At 39.5% G+C, this 25,355-nt stretch overlaps 2 protein-coding genes across 4 annotated transcripts in view; one reads left to right on the top strand and one right to left on the bottom strand.

The window, feature by feature from the left end:
• Positions 1 to 1,195: 1,195 nt before the first annotated feature.
• Positions 1,196 to 24,736, top strand: sanbr (SANT and BTB domain regulator of CSR). The gene is made up of 21 exons (XM_054798348.1): positions 1,196 to 1,336; positions 2,096 to 2,247; positions 2,339 to 2,456; positions 3,450 to 3,543; positions 3,632 to 3,858; positions 3,990 to 4,048; positions 6,762 to 6,922; positions 7,287 to 7,373; positions 8,689 to 8,799; positions 8,885 to 9,008; positions 9,102 to 9,254; positions 9,361 to 9,503; positions 11,407 to 11,497; positions 11,577 to 11,609; positions 12,697 to 12,796; positions 15,605 to 15,690; positions 16,161 to 16,189; positions 19,736 to 19,809; positions 19,870 to 19,958; positions 20,094 to 20,176; positions 21,693 to 24,736. The coding sequence occupies exons 2-21, from the start codon at positions 2,098 to 2,100 to the stop codon at positions 21,727 to 21,729; spliced, it is 2,049 nt and encodes a 682-aa protein (XP_054654323.1). The 5' UTR covers positions 1,196 to 1,336; positions 2,096 to 2,097; the 3' UTR covers positions 21,730 to 24,736.
• xpo1b (exportin 1 (CRM1 homolog, yeast) b) overlaps positions 23,811 to 25,355 on the bottom strand; it is a 31,572-nt gene continuing 30,027 nt past the window's right edge. For all 3 annotated transcript variants that reach the window (XM_054798347.1, XM_054798345.1, XM_054798346.1), the window contains exon 25: positions 23,811 to 25,053. In XM_054798347.1, coding sequence (XP_054654322.1) covers positions 24,907 to 25,053 — 147 coding nt within the window. In that variant the 3' untranslated portion in view covers positions 23,811 to 24,906. The remainder of the gene's footprint in view (positions 25,054 to 25,355) is intronic.

Raw genomic sequence — 25,355 nt, 5'->3', positions numbered from 1 at the left:
TCTTTAGGGGGGGTTTCCAAAAATTTTGACTTTCCTTTCACAATTTTCCTCGTAATATTAGGACATTCCTGTAATATTTTGACTTTGTTCTCATCTTAGTATAGCTTTTCCCAAACCTAATTTTTCAAAAATGACAACTTTATTGTTTTGTTTCTCATAATGTTGTGGCTATTTCAACTCTATGCTATTACAAGTTTATTTTTGTAAAATTTTTGACGTTTTTCATTTCCAACTGTGTCAACTTTCTTCTTGTAAATGGTCTCCTCGCAATTATGACTTTATTCCCATAATATTTTGACTTTATTCTTGTAACATAACTTTTTCCACAACCTAATTTTCCAAAAAATACAACTTTATTTGTTTTGTTTTTTATATTACAACTTGAAAAATAACCTTTAATATTTCAACTTTATGCTACTAAAATGACTATTTTTCCTCTTATGACGGTATTGTCATAAAATTAGAACTTTTTCACATGAGCTTACAATTTTTTTTTTCTTAAAAACTACTGATTTTTTCATTTTTGCATGTTTTTGTAAATTTGCTTGTGAAATTATATTTTTAGAATATGCTGCCGCATGCTGCAAATGGCCCCCCGGGCTGCACTTTGGATACCCCTGCCTTAATTAAACAATGAGTTGTTTAATAGTTTCTCACATTATTAACACACAATAACTAACTAACCAAGCTGCTAATGTAAAACTTAGCTTGAATCTTAGTGTTAGGATGCTGTGTTGAAGAACAGCCTTCGTCTCCTAGCAACGGGACGCCCAGCTTCTTGCTGCAGTGCACAACAGGAACGAACCAACTAAAACGACTGTAAGGTGATTTAAATGTCCTGTTTTCCCTTCTTGACGTGTTATCTCAAAGCCGTTTAATTGCGAATATATATTTGCCTAGTATTGTTATTATTTGAATTATGTAGAACACACTAAGCTACAGTAGTGTGCGGTCGGAACCGATGTGGCGTTCAGGTTACAAAAATATTAATTTGACAAAACATGTCTGCGTACAATGTTCCCTAACGGCTCGATGTATGTCCTTACCAGGATACATGTAAGCGCATTCAAAATGTAATAAAAATAAAAATAATTAACAAGAACATATGAGAGGTCGTTGCGTGTCATCTGCCGGTATTAAAAGCAGAATTTCCTAGGACCCATTGAAAGCATCACATTCTGTCCTGCGAAGTTAGCTAGCATTAGCAATGCCTCTATCCGCCGGCAGGAGAACGTCGCAGCATCAGCATCACCAGTTCTCAATGACAAAACATTGGACAAACCATTTCGTTTTTCTTCGCAAGGGCACGGAAAGCAACCTCTTAGACAGCAGATAAGTATGTCATTGTAACATGTATGTAATATGACCGACTCGTTTGCTAGAGATGGTCGTTTGTTTTAATGCTGGTTGTAGTAGAGGGACTCGGCCTGCGCTAGCATCATCTCTCCAATAATAGTGTCAGAAATATGCATCCCTATACGTGTATTATAATTCATCCTTATAAATATTTGTTCACAAGACACCAACGAAATGATATGATGACTTGTAGTTAATTTCCTTCTCAGGTCAATGATAACTTTAACCCCCCAGTCAATGACAGAATAAAATATAATTTCATCCGGTTGACCTTAGTATCTCAATGGGGGTGGGAATGATCACATCCTCAATTGATTGGACAGGTTATTTTTTTAGAAGTAATTTAGTCAATTCATACTTATATCAGCAAATTATGTAAGGATTAAAAAATAGGATTAGTGGACACTGTGGATGTGCAACTCATGAACGAGTCGTTCAAAAGCAGCACGTTTTTACTGACTTTGCACTCACTGGTACTCATCTCAGTTAACCCGTTCACTTACTCACCCAACTGCTACTGTAACTGCATGTGTATAATTGTATTAGAAAAAAAGCAACAGATCTGGTCCTTTCCTCAAATCAACTGTCAAAGACTCAAGTTTCACTGACTCTCGGGTGCACAGGTGTCGTTGCGCATGTGCGCCTTTCTGCACATGGACGCTGTAACAGGTGATTTGAGTGAATTGCGTACTCATAAGAACTTTCCCATCACTACTGTGGACTCCTTGTTTCTTGCCAGAGATGAGTCGCTGCTCCTTGGACAACAACAACTTTCCTTACGACAACAACGTCCTGGTTCTGGACATGGTGCTGGGCTCCCTTTGGGGACTGTCCCAGCCCATAGACTGGGACAGTGTGGCCAAGCTAGTTCCAGGCTTCACTCCCAAGGAGGTGAAAATGGAAACGCGTCCATCCATGTGTGATTGCATGGTATGCCTGCATGGCATGTTTATAATATGTCACTTCTTACTGACTGTTACAGTGCGCTCTTCGCTTTGAGGAACTGAAAAGCTCCGGAGGTCTTCCTCATCTGGACAACCAGTGTAACTCAGTGACAGCAGGAGTGGCCAGAGATGGCTTGTCTACCATGCTGGACACTGGTGAGGCAGTGGAGACAGAAAGTAACATTATAGGTTCCCAACATGTTCACTTATTTCACCTTGCCAACACATGTACAGTATTTTACTGTACAACCGCTGGCAAGCATTGTAATCATTATGGCTTGTACTTGCAAAGTACAGCAAGCGTTGCAACCTCTGATTTTTTGTGTGATTTAGATGACATATTCCAGAAAATGTTGCTCAGCTTGTGACCTGTCTGACCCCAGAGACACATGAGACCAGGGGTGTCCACCGAGGGCCACGTAGTGACAAATGAAAGGATGCAAGGGCCACTATGATATTTTGTAAAGCAACACATGTAGATATGCTAAGAAGTTATACTGTATATATTTCAAGAAAAAAGTGCGTCTCAGCTTTGGTGATGTAAGTGAAAAAGCCTAAATATCAACTTTCTTCACAAATACATTTTGTAAATTTTCTTTTCATAGTTATGACTTTATTCACATAATATTCTGACTTTATTCTTGTAACATTATAAGTTTTTCTGCAACCTAACTTTACAAAAATTACAACTTTATTCATTTTTTTGTTCGTTTCTCAGAGTATGACAACTTAAAAAAAAAATCTTTTTTCTCTACTATTTCAACTTTATGCAACTAAAATTACATTATTTTTCCACAAAAGGCTACGTTATTTTAGGAAAATTACGACCTTTTCACATTGGATTACAACTTTTTTCTTTCAATATTTTGACTTAGAAGGCAGATTTTTCAATTTTTGCTGTTTTTTAAAAAAACTTTGCTTGTTTTAATATATTTTTACAATGTGCAGGGCTACCGCGCCGCAAATGACGCCCGGGGCGCACTTTGGACACCCCTGCATAAGACACAAGTTTGCAGGGTTGAATGTGAATAACATAGTTCATTTGTAAATAAAACACTTCTCTATCATCTTGCTTTGTTAAAATTCACAGCTACATTTTCACACTGCTTTGACAATATATTTTTATTTTTATATTTTGCATCCTGTCAGGCCTCAAATTGTCGGCATCAGAAAGTGTTTGTGCTTTGGAGAAGAAAGACAAGAAGTTGGCGGAGGATTGTGACAAAGTTCACAAACTAAGAGAGTAAGTTGCCATCTTTTTTGTTGAATTTAAAAACACACTCACGCTTGTCCAGTAGTGTAAATCCATGATTCTAAATGTCCCCACCCAGTCTTAACATGGTGATCCACGTGTGCGATGAGTCCAAGAACCTGAAGCAGGACTTCACATGTCCCAGAGACCTTCTCGTGAAAGAGATGCGCTACTTTGCTGAGTATTTGTCTGTGGACTCACAGAGATGGGAGGAAGTGGACATCTCCGTTCACTGCGATGTTCAGATCTTCGACTGGCTCATGAACTATGTCAGAAGGAACTCTTCCAAGGATAAACCTCGGCTCGGTAAACTCCACGAGTGACCTCGTGAACACTCACACATTTCACACGAGAATGCCCGACCATGAGTGCTTGGTGGGTCACTGGCTGTGGAGTTTTGTGTTGTTGGTTGGTCATGTGGTGTTTGTCGGTTACAGAGCCCAGCAATGTCATCTCAATCCTGATCTCCTCCGAGTTTTTGAAGATGGACATGTTAGTAAGTTAAGGGTTATTAGTGGAGATTTTTTGGGCCTCTGGTTTTTGTGATGTAACAAACAGGGCTTGAGGGACGTTAAACTCTCCAAACACAGTGGTGTGAAAAAGTATTTGCCCCCTTCCTGATTTGTTCTTTTTTAGATGTTTGTCACACTTAAATGTTTCAGATCATCAAACAAATTAAAATATTAATTAATGACAACACAACTGAACACAAAATGCAGTTTTTAAATGAAAATTGTTATTATTAAGGGGGAAAAAAATCCAAACCTACATGGCCCTGTGTGAAAATGTGATTGCCCCCATGTTAAAACATAACAACTGAGATTAATTGAGATCTATCAGTCTGGAAAACTTTATAAAGCCATTTCCATAGCTTTGGGACTCCAGCAAACCACAATGAGAGCCATTATCCACAAATGGAGAAAACATGGAACAGTGGTGAACCTTCCCAGGAGTGGCCGGCCATCCAAAATGACCCCAAGAGCACAGCGACAACTCATCCAAGAGGTCACAAAAGACCCGACAACAACATCTAAAAAACTGCAGGCCTCACTTGCCTTAGTTAAGGTCAGTGTTCATGACTCCACCATAAGAAAGACACTGGGCAAGACGAAAACCACTGCTGAACAAAAAGAACATTAAGCCTTGTCTCAATTTTGCCAGAAAACATCTTGATGATCCCCAAGACCTTTGGGAAAATACTGCGTGGTCTGACGAGACAAAGGTGGAACTTTTTGGAAGGTGTGTGTCCCATTACATCTGGCGTAAAAGTAATGCCGCATTTCAGAAAAAGAACATCATACCAACAGTAAAATATGGTGGTGGTGGTAGTGTGATGGTCTGGGGCAGTTTTGCTGCTTCAGGACCTGGAAGACTTGCTGTCATAAATGGAACCATGAATTCTGCTGTCTAATCCTGAAAGAGAATGTCATTCATTTGTGGCCTCAAGCTGGAATGAACTTCCAGCAGTTCTGCAGCAGGACAATGATCCAAAACACACCAGCAAGTCCACCTCTGAATGGCTGAAGAAAAACAAAATGAAGACTTTGGAGTGGCCGAGTCAAAGTCCTGACCTGAATCCTATTGAAATGCTGTGAAATGACCTTAAAAAGGCGCTTCATGCTGGAAAACCCTCCAATGTGGCTGAATTACAACAATTCTGCAAAGATGAGTGGGCCAAAATTCCTCCACAGCGCTGTAAGAGACTCATTGCAAGTTATCACAAACGCTTCATTGCAGTTGTTGCTGCTAAGGGTGGCCCAACCAGTTATTAGGTTTAGGGTGAAATCACTTTTTCACACAGGACCATGTAGGTTTGGATTTTTTTCCTCCCTTAATAATAAAAAGTTTCATTTAAAAACTGCATCTTGTGTTCAGTTGTGTTGTCATTGACTAATATTTATTTAAATATTAGTCATTGTCATTAGTCATTGACTAATATTTATTTATTTATTATTTATTTAAATATTAGTCAATGACAACACAACTGAACACAACACATTGTTTGATGATGTGAAATATTTAAGTGTGACAAAAAAATAAGAAAACAGGAAGGGGGCAAACACTTTTTCACACCTCTGTATATTTACAATCTTCATTGGGTATTTTTGGTGCTACAGTGGATCCCCTCACATTTTCGATTCAGCAATCATGTAAAAAAAAAAAGTAAATTAAAAAAAAAGATCCGAAAATAGACCGCTTTTTCCACGGAGAACACATCTCATTCACCCTAAGTTGTAATAATTTGTAAATATGTGATAATACAGGTGAAATGTACTAGAGCTGCAGCAATTAATTGTTGAATCAATAGTTAACTGATTATTAACATTTTTTAATTATCGTAGCCATCCATGAAAGCAGAGCTATTATCTTTGTGTTTTAGGCAAAACACGATATTCCCACACGCCAGCTATGATTTAGGAAAACAGCGATCGACCTTTTGGCCTCTTTTCTGATATGTTGCGGACCAAAACACGTTTGTGTTTGCTTCATATTGATTTGGTCCATCTATGGCAGGGGTATCCAAACGTTTTCCACAAAGGGCTGGATACTAAAAAATCAAAGGATGAGGGGGCCACTTTTACATTTTCTAAACCAACCCATGTAGACATGTAGAGACGTTTTTTATTTTTCAAGAAAAAAACAGCCTGCGTCTCAGCTCTGTGTTATCGGTGACAAAGTGTATTATTGACATGAAATTTGTCTCTTTACATTACACTTTTTTGCTATTTTTTTATGTTTACAAATATTTTTACTCTGTTCTTGTACATTTTTTCTCATAATATTACTACTTTATTCACATAATATTTTGACTTTAGAGGCAGTCCCTAAACGCACCATAGTTGCTGTGAGATGCAAAAGTGAAAGTTACATCATAATTTCTCAGATTCCATCTGTTCAAGCCGTTCGAGCCGTGTTTTAAAAATAGATATTTAATCTCAATTACTCACGGTTTTCTGCCATTTGCTAGTGGTCCCGGAATGTAAACCCCACAAAAAGCGGGGATCTACTGTATTTTGTTCTGATTGAAAGAAAACAAGAGGCCTGTTAATAAATGGCTGTTGCCTATATGTAAAATGTGCAGTGTTGTGGGTTGGGTTGTGGGTATATACATACTGTATATATATATATATATATATATATATATATACAGTATATTGGGATGTAAAGAACATTTTTCTGAGATCTAGTATGCATGTGTTCGTACACAGGTAGAAGAGTGTGTCCAGTACTGTCACAAACACATGAGTGCCATTGTGGCCACACCGTGCAACATGAACTGCATCAACAGTAACCTGGCCTCACGTATTGCTAAGCTCTTCAACCACAACGAGGCAGACGACATCAGGGACAAAAAAGACAAGTTCAAGAGGTAAGTGCTGTTGTTACGTTGATGTCTCAAAATTTCGCCGCCGGTGATGTGACCTTTAGCCATTCAGTCGTGATGCCACAGGTTAGGTTCACATGTCCATTTGTACCGTACTTTCCGGACTGTAAGTCGCACTTTTTTTCGTGGTTTGGCTGGTCCTGCGACTTGTACTCTGGAGCGACTTATATATTGTTTCCTTCCATCTTAATTTCCATCTAACTTTCAATCATATGAATGAAAAAATGGTAATATGAGTCAGATATGACCTGGAGGCTGCCACACTTGTGAAACAGAAAAGGGTTTCCCACATAGGGCTCTGATAAAGACAATGCTCTCAGGTAAAACATTTCTGTTTTATTTCCTCAAGCAAACTGTTTCAGAAGAAAATTGAACGACTCTTCGATCCGAACTACCAGAACCGTGACTCACCGAGAAACGCATCAACTCTTTACAGGTGAAGAGAGAACGCTTTATCTACTCTACATGTTGTTGCTGGTGCACATGCTTTTGTTGTTGCTTTCTTAAGTTTGAAAAGCCGCCGATGCACAAAGCAGTGAAGTCACGCCTACATACCAGGAAAAGTGCAATATGTCTTCTCAAATATGACACACAGCTCTCAGTGTGACGTAATTGTACTCCCAAAAAATGAAACAGTGATCTTACTTAAAATCAAATCCGAGTAGTTGTCTATCGTCGACTAGTATTGATATTTTATTTGATTTTTTTAAGGGCCGAGCTAATGGCGATCCCGGCAAATAAACAGATCTCATTTGCAACTTTTTCCACCCTTAAAGAAACAGCCTCGTTGAATAGTTGAATTGTAAATATTTTATGCCTGAATAAAGCATTTTCAAGCATAAAAATGGGTAAATGGAGTAAAATACAAAAATAAGGCATTCAGAAGAAGCATTCAAAGACATAAAGTATTCTACACTGGTCAATAGGTGTCAGTGATGTTACTGTATGTGTGGTGAGACACACAAGCACCAGACTTGATTGCCTGAACAACAGGCTTTTATTGCAGGTTTAAATGATCTCACAAAAGGCACAATAATCCCTAATAAAAACACTGGCTACTATTGTGGCCGTAGCCCTCGCCAAGCTCAACTCAACTCTGAACCCCCGCCATCACTTCCTGTCCGCCCCCACTCAGCTTCAATAGGGAACACATTTCCAACAACACACATGAGCACGATTCTTATTTATGACAAATTTTCGGTTATTATGTTTACTATATTGGGTAATATGAGCGTAAAGGTGACTATAAAGGTGTTGTTTCAAGTTTAGAGGGCTCTAATAATGTTACAAACTGTATTTAGAAGGTTGTAAACAGGTTTTCTATGCTCTAACTATGAAACTATTCCATTTATAAATAAGGAATCCTACTTAACCTAAGAAATTCACTTATCACGGTTGGGTGTGGAAACAATTAACTGCAATAAATTTCTGTTTTAATTATTAATTATTAGTGTAGTGTTATTTATTGACTTTATATAATATTCTTTATTTTGAGACACTGAATTTGGGTTTTTTTCTTTTTTGTAAGCCATAATCATCAAAATTGCAAGAAATACTTCACCTTGTGTTCTGTAGTGAGTGTCAAAAAGCTTTTTCATGATATTAAAATTTTTATTTTACATGTACCTGCATACAGTATGTAAACAATGACTCCGATTCTATTCTTTTCAGCTGGTCTCATCTCAATCATGTGTTGTCCCTTGTCTTCTTCTCAGTAGCACTGACTGTGTTTGGCAAATGTATATTTGTAGGTGTGGTCTGTGCTTGAAGATGCTGACTGAAGACACACAGAGGAAGATTCCTTGTGTTTCAGGAAAAATCAACATTGATTCACATGGAGAGATTGTCTATACCCACTCAAGGTGTGACACAAAAGTCTTTTATTTTCATGAGACTGCACAGTAATGTACATGTCATTTACCTGCATGTGTGTATGTGTGTGTGTAGACTGAAGACCTGGGATGTCAATGAATACATCAGCAGTCTCTATGAGGAGCTCAAATCCTGGGTCCTGGTCTACTGGAGAATCTGGGGAACCATCAACTGTCTTACCTGCTCCCGTTGCCAACAGGTGTGGAAGAGGGAGATGGGGCTGGGGACAGGGTGATGAAGGAAAACATTTTGAGCATTTTTCCAATATCCGTGTTTTTGTGCATTTGTGTAGGAGTTTGTGTGTGCAGAGCTGACCCATTGTCGGTACCACCCAGAAAGTGTTATGTACCCCAGCACGGGGTCTGACAAAAGCTGGCATGGGGCAGGAATCTACCCGTGCTGCAACCAGACTGTGCTCCGCTTTGACCCCACGGGTGTGGTAAAGGTTTGGAGACACACACACCATGTGGGTGCTCCTGTGAGTTAAGTTACAGCATGGATGTGTGTGTGTGTGTGTGTGTGTGTGTGTGTGTGTGTGTTTATACATTCAGGGTTGTAAGATGCGAGACCACATCGTGAACGTACCAAATGAGGAGGACTGTGATGAGCTCACCGCTGCCCATACCCGAGTCCTCAATGACCTGCTGCTGCACCGTGACGCTGTTTGTGTGCCTAACTCACTGCCTGCTGATGGGTCAGTGTGTGTTTGTGTGTGAAGTTAGCCAATTTAAAACAAAGACAATGAAACACTGTTATCTGTGACAACAAGTGACAATACGTGCATATGCTAATGTTGTCGTGATGCTGCTTTGAATGAGACTGTGTGCTTCACATGACTTTTACTGTACAATGGATCCCCGCTTTTCATGGCCGTTGCGTTCCGGGACCAACAACAAATGGCAAAAAACGACAAGTAACTGATACGGTCATAAAAAATGGCCTTCATTTTTCAAATTCAAATTTTTCACTCTGTCATTGCAGCCATTTACCAAAATCTAAAAATTTCATTTTATTTCTCATTAATGTACACTCAGCACCCCATCTTGACAGAAAAAAAACTGAAATGTATTAAAAAAAAAAACAAACTGAAATATCACATGGTCATAAGTATTCAGACCCTGTGCTCAGTATTGAGTAGAAGCATCCTTTTGAGCTTGTACAAGTTTTCCACACCTGGATTTGGGGATCCTCTGCCATTCTTCCTTGCAGAGCCTCTCCAATTCTGTCAGGTTGGATGGTGAACGTTGGTGGACAGCCATTTTCAGGTCTCTTCAGAGATGCTCAATTGGGTTTAGATCAGGGCTCTGGCTGAGCCGGTCAAGAACGGTCACAGAGTTGTTCTGAAGCCACTCCTTTGTTATTTTAGCTGTGTGCTTAGGGTCATTGTCCTGTTGAAAGGTGAACCTTCGGCCCAGTCTGAGGTCCTGAGCACTCTGGAAGAGTTTTCCTGCAGGATACTGTATCTCTGTACTTGGCCGCATTTATCTTTCCTTCATTTGCAACCAGTGGTCCTGTCCCTGCAGCTGAAAAACACCCCACAACATGATGCTCCCACCCCCATGTTTCACTGTAGGGATTGTATTGGGCAGGTGATGAGCAGTGCCTGGTTTTCTTCACACATACCGCTTAGAATTAACACCAAAAAGTTTAATCTTGGTCTCATCAGACCAGAGAATCGCATTTCTTATATTCTGGGGGTCCTTCATGTGTTTTTTTGGCAAACTCTATGCAGGCTTTCCTGTGTCTTGCACTGAGGAGAGGCTTCCGTCTGGCCACTCTGCCATAAAGACCCGACTGGTGGAGGGCTGCAGTGATAGTTGACTTTGTGGAACTTTCTTCCATCTCCCAACTGCATCTCTGGAGCTCAGCCACGGTGATATTTGGGTTCTTCTTTACCTCTCTCAGCAAAGCTCTTCTCCCACGATTGCTCAGTTTGGCTGGACGGCCAGGTCTAGGCAGAGTTGTGGTTGTCCCAAACTTCTTCCATTTGAGTTTTATGGAGGCCGGTATGCTCTTACGAACCTTGAGTGCTGCAGAAATTCTTTTATAACCTTGGCCAGATCTGTGCCTTACCACAATTCTGTCTCTGCGCTCCTTGGGCAGTTCCTTCGACCTCATGATTCTCATTTGGTCTGACATGCACTGTGAGCTGTAAGGTCACACGCGTGTGCCTTTCTTAATAAAGTCCAATCAGTTTAATTAAACACAGCTGGACTCCAATAAAGGAGCAGAACCATCTCAAGGATCAGAAGAAATGGACAGCATGTGAGTTAAATATGAATGTTGCTGCAAAGGGTCTGAATACTTATGGCCATGTGATATTTTAGTTTTTCTTTTTTAATAAATTTGTAAAAATTTCTACATTTCTGTTTTTTTTCTGTCAAGATGGGGTGCTGAGTGTACATTAATGAGAAATAAAATTAACTTTTTTGATTTTGGCAAATGGCTGCAATGACACAAAGAGTGAAAAATTTCAAGGGGTCTGAATACTTTCCGTACTCACTGTACTGGCATAACTTAGAGGTTCCACTTAACATTGTGTGTGTATGTGTGTGTGTGTGTGTGTGTGTGTGTGTGTGTGTGTGTGTGTGTGTCAGAGCTGAAGAGTGCCCTACCAGTGCAGAGAAGGATTGTGATATTCTCTTGGAGCCAACATTCCTCAGACCCCTGAGAGGAGACGGCAACACTGTCAGTATTTCTCACTTTTTTTTTTTCTCCTTTCTTTTTTCCCTAATTTCTGACTTCTTCAAATTCTCTGTTTAACCAGTTTTCTCTTTTGAAGAACTGGAGTCTTCAGCTGGTAGGACCGCTCCCTTTATTTATTCCAGGGGTGTCCAAAGTGTGTTTTTTTATTGGCCCACAGCACATTTTAAAAATATAATTTATCAAGGAAACAAAAAAAAAAAAACAACAGCAGAAATGCTAAAATCTGCTGGAATTTTACAATAACAAAGTCAAAGTCAGTTAAGAGAAAAAAGTAGAAATTTAACAAAAAAAAGTTGTAATTTTACAAGTGTAACGTAATTGTATGAGGGAAAAAAATGTCACTTTAGTAGCAAGATGTTTTTTTTTTTAATTCATAATATGAGAAATAATGAATGAAAGTTGTAATTTAAAAAAAAATGTGTTGGGGAAACATAATATTACATGAGTAAAGTCAAAATATCAGGGGAATAAAGTCATAATTACAAGAAAGTTGAACTAGTTGGAACTAGTTGGGAAAAAAACCCACAACAGCGGAAAGGGAAAAAAACACTGACAATAAAGTAAAAATATTAACAGAAAAAAATTCACAATTTTACGAGAATAAACTCGTGATATGTGAGGAAAAATAATGTCATTTTAGCAGCATAGAGGTGAAATATTATGAAAAAATACATAGTTTTTATGGTCTTAATATTATGAGAAACCACACTTAATAAAGTTGTCATTTATGGAAAATTAGGTTAGGGAAAAATTATATTATAGGAATAAGTAATATTATGAAAAACAATATGAAGAATTTTTAAGAAGTTGAAATGTTGTAATTTTTTTTTTTTAAACAGCAAAAATGGGGGGGAGCAAAGAGCAAAGTTCATATGAATCATAGGCTTTTTCACCTATATCACAAAGCTGAGATGCATTCTTTTTCTTGGAATGGAAAAGGAATGTATAATGTGTGAAAGGAGCTAATGGGTCACAACAAATATTTACACTGACAACACTATGACCACTTTTAATGTAAGGAGATGTAATACAAGTAGTTTTGACAAAGATAACAATGCTTTCGGTTGACATGGTCACTGATCAATATGGTGATATGATTATTGTCATCTTCTTGATGTCATCTTCCAAGATGTTTGTCAGTGTATTGTGAAAGTAAACGCAGTATGATCTTGTCTTTGCAGAGGCAACAGTCGCTTCTGTCAGAAGATGAGGAGTACACCACGGGGTCAGAGGTGACAGAGGATGAGGTGGGGGATGAAGAGGAGTTGTCCAAGAAACAAGGTGATGTAACACACAAAGACACCCTCTTGTCATGTCGAGGCCTGTGTGGAAGATGAGAAAATTCAAATCGACCCATTAAAAGCTATTTTTATACTATTTGATTTCACCCCGAATGTAGTTAGATGCATGTTTTGGAATAATACAGATTGTTCGATAAATTATTTTTAGTGCAAAATAACAAAATTAATTTTTTTTTTAAATCTTTGTTGGCCTGGGATGGAACGCACACCTTCTGCCTTTAATGGTGTGTACCATTACACAAGCATGGATTTGTAGGAGAGTTAGTGAATTCTTTGATTGTATTCTCTTCTTAATGAAAGAAGTTTGTCATAAAATTTCAAGTACAGTGGAACCTTGGCATCATGAATTCGTTCCAGAACGTCTGACTCTCACCGAAACATAGTCTAATTCAATCAATTTTTCCCATAATAATGCAAATCCAATTAATCTGTTCCAGAAAGCCAAAAATTTTAACACAAAACATATTTTTATAGTTTCACAAGTATAGTTTTACATGCAGAAAACTATTCTAAATGCATACAGTATGTATACAGTGGTCCCTGGCTACATTTGCGGTTCAAGCAACGCTCCCGCACTTCATTGTGGTTTTTCGAAAATTAATTCATAAATTACTGCTGTTTTGTGGCTGTCTATGGACTATTATTAGTCCAAAAATATTGAAAGACAAGTTATGTAGTATATGGAGTATTCTGGTCACTAGGTGTCAGTAGTGTTGCATTGATAAGAAATAACATTACATTACCTTTACACTGCATTAAGTCAGCCATGGCATGTCCAACATGATAGAGTAAAAAGAAGTTCTCCTCCCACTCTGTGTGGAAGTGGTACGTTTTTGGCTTCTTACTTTTTCCTTCTTTCCCAGTCCCCTAAATAGGCCGAGGCCGTCTCTTATGCGCAATGATCCCGTAGCCTGCGCATTACAGTTGACCAAAAAGAAAAGAATAATAGGAGTGAAAAGGTAACAATAGGGGTGTTATTTCATGTATGCAGGGTTAAATGTTAAAAAGTATGTTTAGAAAGTCATAAACAGTTTTTCTATGCTCTAACTAATAAAATATTACATTTATTTATTTTGACTTCTACTTTGGAGAAATTCACTTACACCCTATGAAAATTCATGGTTTATTTCTGGATATTCAAAGTGCATTCTAAAAATTCTCACAGCATTCTGAGACATTTCAAATATTAGGGCCCATTCTTGTGGCCGGCCCAAACGTTTCACGCATGCTAAAAACTTTCAAGGTCGATTCGAAGTGGAAAAATATTGAAAGGTATTCAAACTGCATTCTGAGTGCATTCTAAATATTCTTACGATATTCCAAACATTTTGATCGCATTTGAAAAAAACAACACGGCCAGTTGCTGCTGAAACGTCACTGTGAAGCGCTGCCTTATCACTTCACATGCCAAGGAAAAAAGGAGGCAAGTTAACTCCACCAGCGGCCGCCGGCGTGGACAGACCAGAGATTCCGAAAAGAGGTGCTGAAACCCAAGAAGCCTCCTAAAACGTTACTCACCATTGACGCCTGAATTTCCGTGAAGTAGGATTCCTTATTTATAAATGTTTGGAATATTTTTGTAGTTATAACATAGAAAACCTTCAAAATAAGTTTTTTAACATTTTAACAGAGCCCTCTAGACATGATATAACAATCCTAAAGTAACTTTTTACACACCTATTACCCAATATAGTCGACATAATAACAGACAATAAGACATAAATACAGATTCACACGGTAGCATTGACAGCGTACTTCCTGGAGTGGGTAATGTAACATTACTGACACCTAGTAAACAATGTAGAATACTACTGTTTTGTCGCTGTTTGTACCTAAGGAGAGACTCATGATGCACTTCAGTCGCTTTATTAACAAGCAGAGAACACATATGCAGTGAACATTTACACAGGAGCTACTGTCGGCCACAACTCACGCCAGTCACTCGCGCTCTCCACACTGCTAACACTCAGCTGAACACGTCACACACGTCAAATCCCAGGCTCCGCCCCATAAAGTCGCAACACAAGTCACCACAGAACAGTGATCTTTTATCATTTAATTAATTTGAGAAAAAAAGCAATAGAGTAGGGTGCGATGCACTCATGCATTATTAATAACATCACAAGACGTGCGCCTACACTAACCGGTTACAGTATGTTTGTCTTCATGAGGCTGCATGGTGAAACATCATTTGCATTATATGTGCTTGTTTGAACCATCATTATGCTGCAACATTACAGTTACACATTCCTATCAATTCCTGTTTTTATCAGCATTAAAACGTCCTATTTCCAGTAAAGTCGTGTGTTCTATCATCCTGAGACAAGTCTTTGGTGAATTAGCACTTGTGTGTGTGCGTGTCATGTTTTCTTCCTCACTCTCAACATTGTCCTCCTTTTCAACTCTCCCTCACGCTCGCACAGGTAGTGGGGGAGTTTTGACAGCACACATTAGCTTTAATGCAGAGTTCTCACATAACCATTGGAGAGGTGTCTCAAAGCACGGCCGTCACCTCAAATCACTATCACCAGTGGTCTCTCATAGTTCTAATAATACTACTTTATTGTCATAAAATTACAGTTTTTTTCTCTTAAAAATCCTGACGTCTTGTGACATTACAATTCAAGTCAGATGGGATAGGCTCCAGCTCACCTTTGACGCTAATGAGTGCTATACAAGATGAATGAATGGATGGACTTCATAGAGTAGAAACATCAACCATGTCTTTCCACAACCAGAAGATGGCGGCAGATGTCCTTCTAATATCTCATGTTGTTTGTGTCTGCAGCTGCCAAGAAGGCCAAAAAGAACAACAGAACTCTTAAAAAGCAAATGTCCTCGCCTAACCTCCAGCGAAAAGTCAAGCCAGACAAAGTGAGTCAGCTCCTTTCGTGCATCTAAAGCTTGGATACATGCTATATGGGTGTGTATTGACCATGCGCCCGTCCATTTCATTTCTTTACATAAGAAATCGATCTAATGTACCTCTGCAAAGGTCAGAGAGTCAGCCACTGTCCCTTTTTGCTCTACCAGACTGACAGATACAGTAGCAATCGACAGAACTACTTCAAGTGCAGTTAAACAACAAGCTTTATTTTGTTTCACAGGTATTGTTTGGTGTTATTCCAACAAAATAAGATAGGAACATTGAAGGTCTGTGTTGTCAGTTTAAAAAAAAAAATTGGAATCGTCAGGTCAGGCTTTTGAAAGTTCGGTGAACGGCCAAAAAATGTTAATCTGAGCACCCCTAATGTGCATATGGCTGTTCATATTTACTCCAATCACACTTCTGACTTGGCAGGTTAGGAAGGGTTTGTAATTGCCATTTTGTTCGTTTTTTACAGCCGCTGTCCAAAGACAACACTCCTTTCACGTGAGTTCATCTGCATATTTTTTCATTCATAACATCTCTTGGGTAGAGGTGTCCTGCCAGTGTTTGGATATGTTGGATCGCAGTGGCGGGCGGTGCATTTCCTACCAAGGCCTTCAGTGGGGACTTAGCGAACCAATTTGTCAAGTTCTTTGGAGCCAGCCTGTACTTGAAAAGACTAGCGGACGCTCTATCGACTCCCGTAGATTTTCTTCAGTTTATTTCACACTTTTTCACACTTTTTTTCACACTATTTACAGGAGCTTATCAGGTTAGGTTGATAACCTCTGAATCAAAGAGGGATAGCATGATTGTATTACACAGACAAAAGACAGTTTCAGTAACTTAGAAGGTATTACATACCAGTGGTCTCTCTCGTCTTCACTGGTTACAATCACTTATGTTGTACCTTTATTTGTCTACTCAATTTACCAGTTATTTTACTCTCTGCACAACCACCAGGCTTTATATGATGCGTGTATCATATAAAGTAAGGTATCAACAAGTCATTTTGCATCATAACTGTCATAATAATCCTCATGCTCTACTAAATACTTTTACAGTCATGTGATTTATAATTTTAACAATCCATCCTCACAATCTATCCTCACTAAGGTCGCGGGTATGCTGGAGCCCATCCCATCTGACCTCGGGTGACACCCAGGACTGGTCGCCAGCCAATGGCAGGGCACATATAGACAAACAACCATTCACACTCACATTCATACCTGTGGACAATTTAGAGTCGCCAATGAACCTAACATGCATGTTTTTGGAATGTGGGAGGAAACCAGAGTACCCGGAGAAAACCCACGCACACACAGAAAGAACATGCAAACTCCACACAGAGATGCCCAATGATTTCGAATCCAGATCGTCCTGATCTCCTGACGGTGTGGCCAACTTGCTAACCGTTCAGCCACCATGCAGCCAATAATTTTAACAATATATTCTCAAATAAGCCAAATTTGACCAAACACCTCCCACTTGACATCCTGGTTCTTGAACCTTAGGAGGTCACACCAGTCTTTCACGGGTTTCCGCAGGAATCAAGATGATGAGGTGCCTGAGATCTGTGAAGAATCGTGGTTGGAATTCGAGCTTTGAGTTCGCCTTTTTCTTTCTGAGAGTACTTTAACTCTAGCATAGTTGTGTCTTTGAACGGCTCCCAGGACGCTTTGACTGTCAACTTGGTAAAACCAGTGATCCATCTTTAGTCTGCTTTAGCTTTGCATAGATTTTCTGAGTCTGGCTGCCAAGATGTCTGCTTTGACCACACCTTTTGCTCTGGTGGCATCAACTTAGCTTTTGGCTCAACAAGTCGTAGTTGAATCCCTTTGTCTGCCATCAGAGAACGTGATCCCAATCAGTGTGAGGCTGCATATTCCTTGAGCAACTTAATAGCTTCCTCCCTAAGACTGTCAGCGAGTTCTTTGTTGTCTTTTTACTTTACTCCCTCTTTTTCTTGAAACACTTTTGTGACAAAGATTGCTCCTTTTTGCTTAGTAGGAGTGACAACACCAATAGGATCTTGGTATTCATCACACTTTTCTCCAGTTGTCTTATTTCCTTCTTTTTGGAGAAGTTGATCGATGCCATTTTCTACAGTTGGTCACCCTCTACCTCACATAGGTCAATGGAGGGTTTTCTCTTCAACCAGTTTCTCTAGCAGGTGATTTCATTGATGAGCTCCTTCACTCGAATTGAAGGAGCAATGCGACCATTGAAGAACGGTAGACAAGTTGCTTTAATCTTTACGGACCAGGCTGGCGGTGGCTGCGCTCAGCTTCCTCCAGTCGTCAGTGTTTCAGGAGTCATTGTTGCACGCCTTCCTGCGATGTACAAGTGGGCCTTTTTATACTCGGTCTTATCTTTGGTCTTCATAGTGGTTTGGACCCTGTAACTCACATGGGACCCGACTCTCCCATGCTGGAACAGCTTTCCTTGTTTCAGTCACCGGTTCAGGTTTATCCAGGAGTGACATGTAGCCATCTAAATTCATGTCATCAGGGTGAATTCAACGTAGAGGAGTCCAGCTTTGTAGTCTTTGCTTGCGTCAGTGAATCCGTTAAAGTAATGAAAGAGTTTTTCTCAGAACTCTTTCTGGCTCATCTTACCTGCCTTAACCTTCTTTGTGAAGGAACTTTTAGCAGAAGTTCATTGCTTTTTAAGTTCTGTTAACTGAGCTTCCATTTTGAATGGTTCCCGGTTTCACTCCGAAAACTGGCGTGCTACATTGTCTTGGCAGCATGTTTTTCGGAGCAGCCATTTGTCATTTGAAAACGAAAAAATATCACCCAGTTTCACCTCGTTATTCTGTCTGCACGTACGACCACCTTAAAAGAAGCGCTTTTGTTACTTTGGCTTGGTGAGTGGCTGTGCTGCTGCCCGTTTGTTTTGCCATAATACGGAGTTAGCAAGCTGCATTTAGCGCTCTTAATTCCGCTGCAAGACCGCGGCATGTGCTACGTAACGCGCTGTTGATGCATTGATTGGCTACATGATTAAATATGTGCAAACAGGATCTTATCATGAGCCGCACAGTGTTTGTCGTTGAGTTATACCAGGGTGTCCTAACTTCTTCCAGCGAGGGCCAAGGACGCAAGCGTCCCTTTGATAAGTTGTAAAGCAGCACATTCCGACATGCTAAGGAAGTTATCTATGTATTTATGTGGTTATACAGTCGTCCCTCGCTACATCGCAGTTCGAACATCGCTCCCTCACTCTATCACGGTTTTTGGAAAATTCATGAATAAATGGCCGCTGTTTTGTGGTTGACTCTGGACTATTATTAGTCACAAAATATTCAACGACAAGTTATACAGCGGTGTGAAAAAGTGTTTGTCCCCTTCCCGATTTCTTATTTTTGGCATACTTAAATGTTTTCGATAATCAAACAAATTCAAATATCAGTCAATGACAACACAACTGAACGCAAAAAGCAGTTTTTAAATGATACCTTTTATTATCAAAAATGAACCAAACGATGATCCAAAACACACCAGCAAGTCCACCTCTGCATGGCTGAAGTTTCATTTAAAAATGTGTGTTCAGTTGTGTTGTCCGGACTAATATTTCAATTTGGTTGATGGTTTCAAACGTCTGCGAGTGGCTGGCGACCAGTCCAGGGTGCACCCCGCCTCTCGCCCTAAGTCAGCTGGCATAGGCTCCAGCATACCCTAATAGGATAAGCGGCATAGAAAATGGATGGATGGATGGATGGATGCATGCATGGATGGATGGATGGATGGATGGATGGATGCATGCATGGATGGATGGATGGATGGATGGATGGATGCATGCATGGATGGATGGGATTGATTTTAGCATCCTTATGGTAGAACTGTAACAATTAATCAGTGGATCGATGATTCATCGATTATCCAATTAAAGTGGTCCTTTCGTTTTTCGGTATGTGGCCCTTGGTGGAAAAAGTTTGGACCCCCCCTGGCTTACAGGCGGGGCCGACTGTGCTCCTACAGCAGCCATTGATGATGTGCCAATCATGTGGTTGAGCATGTGAGCTGTACTGCTGCTGTGTTCTTGTAGACTGAGTGCTCAGAAGAGTAAGTGGGACAGTTCTCGCTCCATGCGCTACAACCAGGACGCTCAGAGGGAAGAAGGTAAGCAAACAGGCTCTCCTTGTCATTGACACTTTTACATGAGATTCCTTTCCTTCCCAGACCAGCGTCGCATGGCCGAGATCATCGGCTACCTCACAAACATGCGCTTTGGAGACCAGGACCTGAACAAAACCAAGGACACAAAAGAGGTTTGTCACAATACTCACACAAGGCATGACTTTACTTTTACTTGGCTCCTGAATGCTGTGTGTGTGTGTGTGTGTGTGTGTGTGTGTGTGTGTGTGTGTGTGTGTGTGTGTGTCTGTCTGTGTGTGCGGTTACAGCCAGCAGGAGGAATCTACTCCAGATTGGAGGTGCAGCTCAAGTCCGCCTCTCAGGGCCGACAAACTATGGAGAAAACGCCCAGGTAGATATTGATATCGGTGTCCAAAGTGCAGCCCGGGGGCCATTTGTGGCCCGCTGCTGCGCTGCTGCTGCGGCACATTTTAAAACTATAATTTAACAAGAAAAAGAAAAAACAACAGCAGCAAAAACAGAAAAACCAGCAGTAATTTCACAAGAATAAAGTCAAAGTATTAACAAAGCAAACGAAAAAAAGTGGTAATTTTGTGAGATAATGTAATATTAGGAGGAAAAAGGACATCATTTTGTCAGCATGGGGTTGAAATATTAACAAAAAAAGGCATTTTTTTTTTAAGTTGTGATATTCTGAGAAACAAAACAAAACCACGGAAAAGGTTGTCATTTTTGGAAAGTTAGGTTCGGGAAAAAGTTGTGACGAGAATAACATCAAAATATTATGGAAATAAATTCATAATTATTAAAATATATTTTAAAAAAAAATTACAAGAACTAGTGTAGAACTAGTAGGAAAAAATAAAGTCAAAATATATAAAAAAAAAGTTGTATTCTAATGAGAAATAAGTTGCAATTTTATGAGAATAAACTTGTTATATTACATTTTGGTAGCGTTGAATTGAAATATTAAAGAAAAAATATGTTGTTTTTTTTTAAGTTGTCATAATATGAGAAACAAACAAAACAAAATGAAGTTGTAATTTATGGAAAATTAGGTCGAGGAAAAAGTTATAATATTGTGGGAATAAAATCAAAATATTCAAATAAAAAAGTCGTATTCTTATGAGAAAACAAAAATCCAAGAATGATGCTGTGGCGTTATCAGGAAAAATAATGTCACGCTCTTCTCAACGGGCAGCGGGTGCTGCTGTGGGCATAATATTATGACTCTATTCCCATAATATTAACTTCTTCCCCAACCAAATTTTCCAAAAATGACAACTTTATGTAGTTTTGTTTGTTTGTCATAATATTACTATTTAAGTTAAATTGAAATATAAACTATTTCGACTCTATGCTACTAAAATGTCATTATTTTTTTCTTTATTATCCTTTTATTCTAGTAAACTTGCAACTTGTTTTCTCATTAGAATACTTTTTCCCTCTTAATATGTTGATTTCTGCTGTTTTTTTAGAAAATTTTCTGCTTTGTTGTTGTAAATTTTCACCTCATGATTATGAATTTATTACCATAAACTGTTGACTTTATTCTCGTACCATTAGAACTTTTTCCACCACCTAATTTTCCCCCAAAAAATCCAACTTTGTTGTTTGTTTCTCATAATATTACAACTTTTTTCTTTAATATTTCAACTTTACGCTACTAAAATGGCGTTTTTTTTTATTACAATGTTTTACAATTACAATTACAATGTTAATATTTAATTATTATTATTTTTGCAGGTTTTTTTTTTGTTGAGTTATATTTTTAGAATGTGCCGCGAGCCGCAAATGGCCACTTGGTACACCCCTGCTATACATGGAATGCAGGGAATGAAAGATAAAAGTTCCAGACGTAATTGAGTCATACGACAACTACTGTCTTCTTCTCTGTCCCTTTGCAGACCTAAAATACGCTATGCTCAGATCCGGACCACCTAGAGCAGCCGGGTTATGAACGTTGATGAAGATTGGTGTAGAGTCAGCTAATAAAGTGCATCTCCACGTAGCCACCCAACCGCCTCCCGCCAACCCTCGCTCCAACCAAGCTGGTCGAGTCTCTGCTGAAGTCAGGTGGCCGTGCCGGGATGACGACGCTGTTTGTGCAGCTGTGCTCAGTCCTTGAAAAACAAGGAGCTGCCTGGACCTGACTCGACTGCTAGGAAGCGCTATTTGCTGGACTGCCTTCTCAAGTGGTTCTGAAGGATTTATATTTGGACCACAGACAAGTGGGAGGAGGGGACGGCTTCCACAAAGGACAACATGAGACCGTCTTACATAGTCTTCTCCATTTTAAAGTGAACGCTTAGGGCTTAAAAATACTTTAGGTAGTAGTACCCGTGTGGATAGGAAGCCACGAGTCCATTCATTGATCATTCAGAATTCCATTTGTTGGCTTGAATTGATGATTGAAGAATGGCGTCTGGCAGCGAATGAAACAAATGCAAATTTTGTTTCAGCTTGTTTGTGTGGAAGGAAGAACCCGAGCTGCAACTGCACAGACCTGTGGGGAAAATACTGACTCATTTCTGCCATCTAAAAATTCAAATGTAAATATTTGTAATTGAAAATTATCCCCGGAAAATTCAGTTCCATCGCTTGTTGAGATGATTATTAGAAGTGTATAGCGAATCTGCACATTCACCATTCAGTATTCACAGCCCTGCGAATTTGCGGATTTTGAAAAATAAAAAAAAAAATCTATATATGTATATATACAGTAATCCCTCGTTTATCGTGGTTAATTGGTTCCAGGCATGACTGGAATAAGTGCATTTCCACAAAGTAGGATTCAATGGAATATTTTCATAGTTAAAGCATAGAAAACCTTTATTTGATGACCTTCTAAATACGGCTCTTAACATAATTACAGCCCTCCTGACATGAAATAACACCCTTATAGTCACCTTTACACTGTCTTTGACTACAGATGTAGATTACATGATTGATTAATTAATATATTTTTATATATTTTTTTAAACTAACAAAGCAAAGCTGCAAAATGTGAAGCGTGAATTGGCGAGAGGTCACTGTATTTTAACTTTTTTTTCTCCAAAAATAGGCCATTTTTTCCACAGAAAGCAGAGCTCATTCACCTTAAGTCAATAATAATTTTGAAATACATAATACATACAAGCAGGCATCTAATGTAGTCATTACTATCCAGCTACTAGACCTACAGTCGTCTCTCATTTATAGCAGTTCATTGTTTCCAGACCCAACCATGATAAATGAATTTCCACAATATAGGATTCAATGTTAATAAATTGAATATTTTTATAGTTAGAGCATAGAAAACCTGTAAGAACTTTCTAAATACGGGTTTTAACATTATTAGAGCTCTGTAGACACGAAATAACACGCCTGTAGTCACCTTTACACATCTATTATTCATTGTTTACAAAACATTGCATGTCTCTTATGCTGCAGGGATATCCTAGGATGGCCGCCTAGCTAGTGCGCTAACCATTTAGCCTCAAATGTATTTATTCTAAACTTAAGAAGCCAAAAACTTACCACTTCCACACAGAATGGGAGCACTTTTTTCCACTCTATCATGACAGACATGCTATGGCTGACTTCATGCAGTGTTAAGGTAATGTCTCATCAATGTCTTGTGTCATTACTGTCGCCTAGTGACCAGAATACTGCATATCACTTGTATTTCAATGTTTTGATTAATAATAGACCACCATCATTTATTCATTAATTTATGAAAACCTGTGATACAGCAATGAAGCGATAATTGAACCGCGATATTGCGAGTGATGACTACTGCTCTAACATAAATCCAGTTTTGACTTCCAAGTCATTGCTTCTTCACTTGGCATCCGCAGAACATGTGTGTGTGTGTGTGTGTGTGTGTGTGTGTGTGTATGACCTGTATCATTGCTTTGCAGCCTTTCAGCTCCAGCTATGCACGTGCAATGAAAAGCAAGCGTGTATTTAACATCGATATCATTAATATCCATTTAATGCAAATGCATTTTGTGGAAAGCAAAATGTGGAAAGCAAAGACAAAGTTGTAAAATTCTCAATTTTAATCGATTCAAAAAGCTCACAACAAATGTAACACCTTGAGAAGGGATATTTGCCATTAGAGACTGGGTACTTATTAGGATTTATACATTCTTCAGCCTAATTCAAATATTTGCTGTATGGATTTATCTGCACAGAACCCAAAAGATGCAAATGAAAAATTGCAAAATACAAAATGAAATGTAAACCCGGTTTGTTTGTCATTTTGCTCTCTAGGTAGTGTCTTGAAGCACTACTGCATGGTAAACCATCTCAATGAGTACACTTCAACATGTTGAAAGTTAGGAAGATGCAAGCAAAAACCCATAAATACCTCTGCCACCTCCTTTAAACGTCCCATCAATGGAGGCTCACAAATGAGCAACAATCCTCTTAGAGGAAAACAAAAGCCTGATGTCGACTAGGCGACAGTACACACACGCGCGCACGCACGCACACACGCACACACACACCAAGGAAAGAATAGAATAAGAGGAAAAAATGATCCCATGGTATTAAAGATGCTATACAACTGGGATGATATGCACATATTCGCGATCCTTAGGGGGGAAAAAAAGTGTTCAAACTTAGGTTACGCGCAAACCGTGAAAAGATGCTGACCTGTCAAGTTAGCATCTCCCAAGCCTTCATTCATTAGCCGTTAGATTGACATATGTGCCGCCGCTATACAACTATAAGCCTCCATGCAGACTTAACAACCCTGCCAGACTGTGCGTATATGCAATATCTATATATCAACAAAGATACGGGAGAAAGGACCAAAACAAGATGGTTAAAGTGTCCTCATCGTGCAGTTCAGCGCTGATAAAACGCAAGATGGACATTTGTGGAAAGCGATTAGAGAAAAAGTCTGTACAAAAAAGGTACACGATGCACACTGAACCACTGACATGTTATTGGCGCTGTGACGTCCACGCCGCTGAGTGTGGTGGTGGTGGTGGTGGTGGTGGTGGTGGTGGTGGGGGGGGGGGGGGGGGGGGATTGTGGGGTGGAGCTGTCCGTCACGCTCGAGTGCATCTCTTGGGTTGTGTTTGTTGAGTTTGTTTTTCGCCGCACATGTGCACTTTTTTTGCCGGAGCCTCAGTCACACATCTCCTCCGGGATCTCGTGCGGGTTGAGGATGCCCGGAACTGACATTTGGATTTTGTGTTTCTCCTCCTGAGCCTGACGAAGCGACGCTTCCCTCTCCTCCAGGAAAAGGTCTGAGGTGTCCTCGCCGGCAAACTCCTGAGGAGCAGAAGACAAGATGCTTAGATGATGGACTCACCGGGCTGCGTTATCGTTTGATTGATGAGAGTGGTGCTCGTGTTATGGCTTCAAAAACACTCCCACAAATCATTAACACTCTCCTGAAAAAAGACAAGTAGTTACGTGCACGTGGCCCCAAGCGTGAGGCAGACTTTTCTGATACAAGGTCGTCAAAGAAAGTGAAAGTGAAATTGGTCACGGTAAAATGCACAAACAAAGTGAAGAAATGTCCACCAGCATTGGACACTTAGTCTAAGTCGCTCGACATCTTTGAACATGTG

The sequence above is a fragment of the Dunckerocampus dactyliophorus genome, chromosome 14, assembly GCF_027744805.1.
Source record: "Dunckerocampus dactyliophorus isolate RoL2022-P2 chromosome 14, RoL_Ddac_1.1, whole genome shotgun sequence".
NCBI lineage: Eukaryota > Metazoa > Chordata > Actinopteri > Syngnathiformes > Syngnathidae > Dunckerocampus > Dunckerocampus dactyliophorus.
The sequence above is the reverse complement of the archived record's forward strand: the minus strand, read 5'-3'. Positions and strand labels throughout refer to the sequence as shown.